The sequence below is a fragment of the Temnothorax curvispinosus genome, unplaced genomic scaffold (genome assembly GCF_003070985.1).
Source record: "Temnothorax curvispinosus isolate PA1 unplaced genomic scaffold, ASM307098v1 QBEX01013022.1, whole genome shotgun sequence".
NCBI lineage: Eukaryota > Metazoa > Arthropoda > Insecta > Hymenoptera > Formicidae > Temnothorax > Temnothorax curvispinosus.
The window spans coordinates 1-8,401 of record NW_020222802.1 but is presented as its reverse complement, the minus strand read 5'-3'; the positions used below and the strand labels follow the sequence as shown (position 1 = coordinate 8,401).

The following is an 8,401-nucleotide window of genomic DNA, read 5'->3' as shown; positions in this document are numbered from 1 at the left end:
AAATACATTTAATACAATCGCGTAATTTTCGATTATTAATTTCAAATATTATAATCCTCTCATTAAGCTACTATATACTCATAACATTTTTAACATGGAAAGAATTTATTCGTAAAATTATGTTTATATATTATTTTTCTACTAACATATTTAATGGACTTGTAACGTTTGACCATTTTTTAAACAATCTGTATAATTGCCCAGGTAGCATTAATGTCTAAAAGACATCGTAAAGATGTCTTTAAGCTGCCAGAAATCTTAAAGATGTCTTTATGATGTTTTTTAGACATTAATTGCTACCTGGGCGGTTGCAGGCGATATCGCATATACGCGATAAATTGTCACTGTAAAAACGCCCGTGGCGCACCGACAGCCAATGAGAGCCGCCTAACGAGTCGTCCGTACGTCACATGAGATATTCGGCCTAATTACATCCCTGGGAGAGTGGGATTGGGATCTTGGATGGTTTGCGGTCTCTCCACGGCTCCGCGGTGCAAATGTCAATCGCGAAAAGTGATACAACAATAATAATGGAGGCGTGTAATGCCGTTGAGCGCGAGGTGGATAAAGTTCTGTCGAAATTCGGTGCGATAAACGAACATGCGGAGACAGTGCTGCACGACCTGATAAATCACATTCAGTCCCTGAAAAAGGATCTGGAAGAAGGTAAACGGGGTCGAAGTCATTTCCCGAGATTTTTGTCTCCGATCTTGATCGCTAACGGGTAGTTTTTAGTTCGAATCATGCGATTTCGAAGGCTTATTCACGCTCTCCGATTCTTAACGGACCAAATCGATTTTCCGATAGACTGATTGCTCTATTTATTAACTGTAGCGCCGCAGTTTAATTTCTTGGAATCGACTAACCTGTAAACCAAGCTCTGCATATTGCACGCTATTAACAGCTTAGTTCTACGTGTTTAACATCATTTTTAATATAATAATGAGCAATTAAATGCAAATAGTATGTTTTTTTTTTGTATTTATTTACCTCCCTACATTTTTTCAATACTAAGGTATAAGGCCTTGTCGTGCGTTTGTCGCAAATTATCTTGTCCCTGAAATAAAAAAACACGTCAGACATACAACTGATATTAAAACTAATAATTAGATTTTTTAAATATATATTTATGTGCGTAATACAATGAAAAGAAAAAGGTTTATAATATATGTACAAGTTTATTATTTATTCAAATATTTGTGAATATAATTCAATAAAGAATTATATATTTATTCTTTTACATATAGAACTTTTATATACAATCGATTTGGATTGCGAAATATAAGCTTAATATGTTTTTATTAGCGCCACCTAATCAAGAACTAACGGCTGGTCAAGTACAGATGTTAAAGCAAGCGATGACAAAAGTACGTGATACTGTACAAAGACTGGCGACAGACCACCGCGATTTGCACAGTACGGTGTCCAAGGTAGGTAAGGCGATAGACAGAAATTTCATTGCCGATTTCGCAAGTACCAGCAGGGAAGATGTGTTTTCCGGGCCTGAGAAATCTCACCTCCTGAATCAAATAATCTGCCAGCACTTTTATCGCCAAGGGATGCTGGACATTGCTGATGAATTAGCAGTGGTGAGTTTCCTTTACCAAATCTATTTTACATTGTTTTCTTTCTATCTTAATCGCGTGTAATACCACGATTGGTAATATTTACAGGAAGCTGGCATCAAAACCGACGAAGGCAGGAAGGAACCATTCACAGAATTGAATTATATATTAGATTGTCTAAAACAGAGAAACCTTGAACCGGCATTAGATTGGGCTAAGAAACACAGAGAAGCACTTTTAGCACAGGTAATTTCCGACTTGCAAATGTAAATCGTCCATTTTATATTGGCGTATAACGTGCGTGTCATAAATTTTTCATTTTTTTTCCAGAATTCTTCTCTCGAGTTCAAGTTACACAGATTACATTTTATAAGATTAGTCCAACAAGGCCCTAGCAAGCAGAGAGAAGCGATATTGTACGCCCGCCAAAATCTCACACAGTTCGTCGGACGTTACGAGAAAGAAGTACAATCTCTAATGGGGACGTTATTGTACTTGCCGCATGGAATCCAATCGTCTCCCTACAGTCACTTATTAGACCCAACTTTATGGCTCGAGATACACGACGTTTTCACTAAAGAAGCGTGTACATTACTAGGTTTAAGCGTGGATAGCCCATTATCTGTTTGGTACGTACATCTTGCTTGCTCATAATTAAAAGGAATTTAACGGGCGACTAAAACATCGTGATTTGTTCAATTGCAGTATCAACGCAGGATGCACTGCGCTACCTGCGCTATTAAATATCAAACAAGTCATGCAGCAGAGGCAGGTCACCGGTATCTGGAGCGGTAAAGATGAGTTGCCCGTAAGTACAAGGACGCATAATCACATACATATTTAAATAAATGTGTAGAGATATTGAGATTCAAAACACATCGATTTCTTCTCGTCTGCAGATCGAGATAGATCTGGGAAAGCAGAGCCGTTATCATTCAGTCTTTGCCTGTCCCATACTCAGGCAACAAAGCACAGAGAACAATCCACCGATGAAACTGGTTTGCGGTCACGTAATTTCCCGAGACGCGCTGAACAAGCTCGCCAATGCAAATAAGTAGGTGTTACATATGCGGCGAGGCTGGAGTACATTGGTGCTTCCTAAGTGCTGATTTAAAGTCACTTTTTAAAAGAAATCAATTTATTTCCAGGTTGAAATGCCCGTACTGCCCGGCGGAGCAGAATCCTGAGGATGCGAGACTTATTTACTTTTAAGCTGTGATATACTACCTATACATATAGTAATATATACATATATATGTAATATGTGTGTGTGCGTGTGTGTGTATAAGGAATATATACACATGTAAAAGAGTTAGTTTTGCAGTTTCTTTGTAACGAATTATACCGAATGCAAAAGAACAATACAAGTTACATGCAATAACCGGAGAATTGTAAATCCATATTTACATTTGTCATCAAGAATCTATTACTGAAACTGTTTCCGTTCATCGTAATATCAAGATCGACCATTCACTTAAATGCAGATATAAGTGCAATCAATTCGCAGTCTTTTTTTTCTTTTTCAAGGAAACTGTTCTGAAATATCTGAAGAAAAACGGAGGAACTGTGATAGTTTTAATATTCGTGGGATAGTTGTAATTATACAGTTATATATTGTTGGTTAGACAATTTATATATATTACTCTAGTGTATAAGTGACTTCAGCTTTTTATGCGAGTGATGACTTAAGAGCCATGAATGTTTAACGATGCCTAACAAATTTGTTATAAGATTTTCGTAAAGTTATCCGTTTCTCATTTCGATTGTATGTACTGGCTTGGCTATAGTTAAATGAAGAGATCATTTTGTAAATATGTGTTTTTTACATTTATTCCCTCCCTGCTAAAACTACGCAGTGTATAATTACAAAATAATATTAACCCTCGGTGGTCACACGTTGGGTTCAAAGTGATCCCAATCAATTTTCAAACAACTGCATGCTGTTCAAAAACTAACAGTTTAAGTAATCGCAAAAAATTCTAGAATTAAATTTAACATTGTAGAATATATTCTCATTATAAAAAATTAACTTTTTGAGTGGCATCATGTTCAAAAATATCCTTTAGAAATGTTCAAAAAAGAGGTGTAACCAAGGGTTAATAATAATAATTATATGTCTTTATGTTGCTTCTTCCCGTTTAAAACGGGCGGATAAAATTTCCGGGATCATGTTGACCTCGTTGTCGAGTGTTTCGTATATACACCAATTGTTGCTTAGACTTGTCTCGATGATTTTAGATGGTTCTGCGGACTCGGGTGGACTGTCACAACCGCGCTGCGAATCACCGTGATCGTTCTCATCGATGGACCACTGCGATGCGATCTCCTTGAACGGCTGCAAGCAGTTCGCGTTCTGTCGTATGTTCTCCAATTCCTCGTCGCAGAGACGCTCGACCTCCGACAACTTCTGCCTGTAGGCGTCGACGAGCACACGCTTGTACGAGTTGTAACGTTGCTCGGCTTGCTCGACGGAGTGCCGGTCATGGTACTTGGCGAGATTCTTCTCGTACTCGAGTATTGCGAGTTCCCTGATGCTCTGCTCTGACGTAATATCAACGATGTTACCTGGTAAATACAAACCGCATAAATGTTAATCATCAATTTTGGATATAGAGAATTAAACCGAACGGATAGTGAAATATATAAGAAAGGAACATAAATGCAAATTCAGATTTAATAATTTTAATTCTTGCAAGCCACACTTGTTTTTTGCATACGTGTAAGCTACACTGGAGTCTGGAGAACCTCAGCCATTTTTCGCTCATAAGTTTCGAAAAAATCAACATATTGTAATGTTTTTTTTCCCTCCAATTAATCATAACTTTTCTGAGAATTATGATAGCAATCTCAGAATTTGTAAAAAAAATTAATACAAAAAAATTCGCATTAAAAAATAAAATGATAGTTTTAAACGTAGTTCCAAAATTTCGTTAGAGTTCTTGAGACCCCAGTGTGGCTTTCGAGGGTTAAATAAGACTTTAAAGTTCCCTAAAGATTTGTTCACTGATGAAGGATTTATAATTATTCTGAAATAAATTTCTCAGTTCCCCTTAATTCACTCCTCGATTCACTCGTTTTACAAGACCTGAAGGAGTGAATTGAAGAGTACGAGCTACTGATTAAATATCGATGATTGCAAATCGTTACCTAAGTCGCTCGAGAGCGGCGATTCGACGGCATAGGCCGCGGCTGCGGCCCGCGCGGCCGCGGTTGCCTCTTCAAACGCAAGGGCATCGCTTCTCTGGCGTAGAAGATGAAACTCCTCCTTCTCCCTTTTCCAGAGAGCTGCCTCCTTGTTTAGTTTTTCTCGAAGGCTCGTCATCTCCGACCAGAGTTCCTGGGCGCGCTCATGAAGGGCAGATCTAAAGCGAATAATTTTCTATCTGGTAAAACTGTAATTTTACCACGGCCAAGAAAATATTAAAATCGCAAAAAAACCTTAACATTTTTTATACTCTTTTGCTCGAGCACTTTTTCAACACGTGAATTGCTTTTATATAAATTATATTCCTCGTACACATTTAATAGTGTTGTTAAATATGCGATGAAATGATTGAGAAAGATTTAATTAATATAAGTTTTTTTTTATCATTTTTATAACTTTTTATAAATTTAATTAAGATAGTTTTTTTAATTGTCAATCTGAGCCAAACTCTGAAAGATCTTTTTTGAATTGCGATCGATCTAAAATATTAATTTTTAATTAATTCGATGTCTTGTTATCTCTTTATATTACGAAACGCAAAGATCTGCTTTATTGCTTTCGTTTTCGTAAGCGGAACACTACCCCCGTAATTTTCGCGTAAAAGAGAGGGAGTGGATTCTCTGTCCTCGAAATATTTCTTTCAAAATTTCAAGATTTACAACAGAGAATACAATACGCGAATTCTTTTCCACAGTCGACGGCGGATGATCCTGGATCTGTCGCGGGCGAATGTTGAGTCTCCGTTCGCTCGACGTCGCCCGACAATCCTTCGGACACGTCGTCCTCGTCCGACGTATCGATATAAATTGCGGGAATATTCCCGATAACGTCTTGCGTGCCCGCTTCGTTCCGCGTGTCGTCGCGTTTCTCCAAGTGACATTTGCGAATTTTCCAATTTCTGGACTCCGAATTTTGAGGCGCATCGTTCGAGGCGACAGGCGCTACTTCCGCCGAGGAGACGTGCCTGACGTCCATCGCGTTTCGTTTTTTTTTCTTTTTCGATCAATTACATAAATCACGAGAAATATCGCTGACAAATGGAAACATTTTACATTTACCGATCCCGGAATTCTCAGGGATAAATTGCACGCGCTTCCGTTTTGGTTTTGTTTTGTTTTTTTTTGTTTTTGAAGTTTTATTGTCGCCGCTTTTCCGCGATGTTGATTGGTTCTCTCGCTTGGCTCAATTCGTTACTGCGAGAGTTAATTGTCAGTGCGAGAATCATGTTTTGACAACTCACTAAATGACAGAGGTTATTACGATTGATTTTATTCAAATTATCCTGATGCGTAATGTCAAATAAATGTAAAGATTAAATTTGATACCTGTTATTAAAAATATATTTATAATAGTCGAGAATAAATGGCACGCGCTTCGTCTATAGTTAATGTTAAATTCTATCAGCTATGAATTTGTAACGTAAAGTGTATTGGCTATAAAAAAAAAATAATTTCGTAACAATAATTCCATTTCAAAGCGCTACGATCGAATTGACAACGTTCTTTCTTTTTATTGTTAATAAATCTGCAAGATCAGAGCACGAAATACGAAGCAATAGGTTCGTTTATGGAAAATTTTCTAAGCAAAACGAATAATATTTGGGGAACAAGCAACAGAGAACGTTTTATAATTTTCAAGTATCTTTATTTTCAAGTAACGTTTTTTATACCTAGTATGCGCGATCAGTAAATAAAAAAGATACAATTTAACGTAAATTTTCTGTAAAATAGAGATTATGAGGAATAAAGCAACAAACGGGCAAATAGATTTGAAACATTTATGACGAATTACGTGAACGAGCGAATTACGTGCCTGTTCTTTAGCAAAAAACGGAATTATATATTTGTGGACGCACATTTGAGCTTGTTTCTCGATGTTCATACATCTTTGAAGCAAGCTCGCTCCCTCGTTCGCGATCGTTCGCGATCCGCGACAAGCAAATTAAAGTGAGAACGCCATAAACGCGCGATCGTTCTCTTTAATCACTCAATTGATTAATTCCCGCGCTTAACGAGAGCTATTTATCGAAGCGTTCAAGCTATTTATTGAGTGTCTTTCTGCGCGATTCACATATATGTATATTCAAAATATAAATTGAAACGTAAGCAAGAAACGCGACTCGGGCGAGAGGTGGAGCGCGTTGAGTCGAGCCTCCTGATCTGGCCAATCACGTCCCGCCGCTCCGCGCCGCCGCGGCCGGCGCGGCGGATCGATACGGTACGGTGACGTAGTAGCAGTGTAGGCACCGCGCAGTCCGCATCAACCCGTACTAGCGGCGCGACCGTTGAACTTGAAAACTGCGTCTCTCGAAAATCGGCGTGTTTTCGGCATTGCTTTTGACAATGAGCGGACTTGCCACTTGCTTCCGTCAACGCTCGGAGTACTGTTACCTACGTGAGTGACTCCAGCTATCATTCTCCCGAGGGATTTCGCACGGGTAGGAAGTGATTGTGCTCCGCGCGCGCTCGTCACCGACGTCACCGTGCTTCGTGCTGTTTTCGGAACGCACTCGTTTCAGCGATTGGCATGCCTGCTTCCTCGTTTCGCAGGCCGCGGGAATAATTGCTACGCGAGTACGCGCCGTGTGTGTTCAACAATTTACGAGTGTATAAGAGGTGTCTGTCGGAATGAATAACGTGTCGCGCGAATCGCTTACTCGAGACGTCGAGGTACGCGAAGGTATGTAAACGGCAATTGCATGAACGATGTGCAGTTTCGCTGTGACATTCGCGGGTGATAGTCGCTCGTCCCGCCATGTCTGGACTCGCGAATCGCGAATGTGCGCATTCATTTATCTCGCGTCGTGCTTCGAATGCTGCGTGCCGGAATTGTCGTGTCGTGTGATTTATCCCCGATTCTCTCCGTAGGGAAAAAGAGGGCTGAGTGATAGTGTCGTATATCGAGTGATTCGAGTAACGGAACGCCGTGATACATCGCGGCGCCGTTTCGTGAATGCTTCGTCATAATCTCCGTACGTATATCTCGCGTCGCGTAAATTAGCGGCCGGCAGTCACGATTCTTCGTTGTTCATATTAATAATGCGGTTTTACTATCGCAAGATACCGTACGTGCTGCAGTGAGTGTGATATTTAATTTCAATAGCGTATCTTCGATTAACCAAGTGCGTGCCTTTGTTAACCGTCCGCTCGACTTGCGTATATAGTATCGCGCCAAGTTGCCGACACCTTGGAATATTTCGTCGCACGACGCGGAGCACGCGGCGTCGCGACTCCTTCAAATTTGCATGAGAAATTAATTGTTACCTAGCTGCTTTTATATATTACAGAGTAAAGATACTTCCTTCCCACGGGTACGACCTTGGCGAGGTGGGAAGGCCTAGTACCCAGTACGAGGATTTTACCCAAGCAAAACTCTTGTTCTGCTTGGATAAAAATCCAAAGACGGGGAAGCTAACGTACCCTCGCGTTCGCCGATTTAATTGAATAAACGAACCGCAGCCGGTTCGTCGCGTTTGCTTCGGGAGTGCCGTTCAAGTAATCGGACTAAAGGACTTTTCTAAACGGGAGTGCCGTACAGTATCGCGCGAGAAAGACTTTTAATGAAATTAGTCCGCGCGCGATTGTAGTTTATTATCCGCGAGTGTTTCTCGCGAGTGTCCTGTGCGGTGAGA

At 40.1% G+C, this 8,401-nt stretch overlaps 2 protein-coding genes across 3 annotated transcripts; one reads left to right on the top strand and one right to left on the bottom strand.

Moving 5' to 3' along the window:
- Nucleotides 1-450: 450 nt before the first annotated feature.
- On the top strand, nucleotides 451-3,377 carry LOC112463088 (protein RMD5 homolog A). 2 transcript variants are annotated; one of them, XM_025029269.1, is made up of 7 exons: nucleotides 451-666; nucleotides 1,306-1,589; nucleotides 1,674-1,811; nucleotides 1,896-2,194; nucleotides 2,271-2,373; nucleotides 2,465-2,619; nucleotides 2,714-3,377. In XM_025029269.1, the coding sequence occupies exons 1-7, from the start codon at nucleotides 498-500 to the stop codon at nucleotides 2,775-2,777; spliced, it is 1,212 nt and encodes a 403-aa protein (XP_024885037.1). In that variant the 5' UTR covers nucleotides 451-497; the 3' UTR covers nucleotides 2,778-3,377. The 2 variants fall into 2 exon arrangements, with proteins under 2 accessions (XP_024885037.1, XP_024885036.1); XM_025029268.1 differs by having other exon boundaries at nucleotides 2,696-3,377.
- Nucleotides 3,378-3,684: 307 nt separating this feature from the next.
- On the bottom strand, nucleotides 3,685-5,745 carry LOC112463089. Its single transcript, XM_025029270.1, has 3 exons — nucleotides 5,447-5,745; nucleotides 4,713-4,927; nucleotides 3,685-4,130 (listed from the first exon to the last, which is right to left on the bottom strand). The coding sequence occupies exons 1-3, from the start codon at nucleotides 5,743-5,745 to the stop codon at nucleotides 3,685-3,687; spliced, it is 960 nt and encodes a 319-aa protein (XP_024885038.1).
- Between the last annotated feature and the right edge of the window lie 2,656 nt (nucleotides 5,746-8,401).

What these genes read in the sequence shown, in the direction of transcription:
- LOC112463088 (XM_025029268.1), top strand. Translation starts at nt 498, where the DNA reads ATGTCAATCGCGAAAAGTGATACAACAATAATAATGGAGGCGTGTAAT. An exon ending in GATAGCCCATTATCTGTTTG is followed by an intron (nt 2,195 to 2,270) that starts GTACGTACATCT and finishes GTTCAATTGCAG; the next exon opens with TATCAACGCAGGATGCACTG. An exon ending in AAGCTCGCCAATGCAAATAA is followed by an intron (nt 2,620 to 2,695) that starts GTAGGTGTTACA and finishes ACTTTTTAAAAG; the next exon opens with AAATCAATTTATTTCCAGGT.
- LOC112463089 (XM_025029270.1), bottom strand. Translation starts at nt 5,745, where the DNA reads ATGGACGTCAGGCACGTCTCCTCGGCGGAAGTAGCGCCTGTCGCCTCG. An exon ending in GACTGTGGAAAAGAATTCGC is followed by an intron (nt 4,928 to 5,446) that starts GTATTGTATTCT and finishes TATTCGCTTTAG; the next exon opens with ATCTGCCCTTCATGAGCGCG. An exon ending in GCCGCTCTCGAGCGACTTAG is followed by an intron (nt 4,131 to 4,712) that starts GTAACGATTTGC and finishes TGTATTTACCAG; the next exon opens with GTAACATCGTTGATATTACG.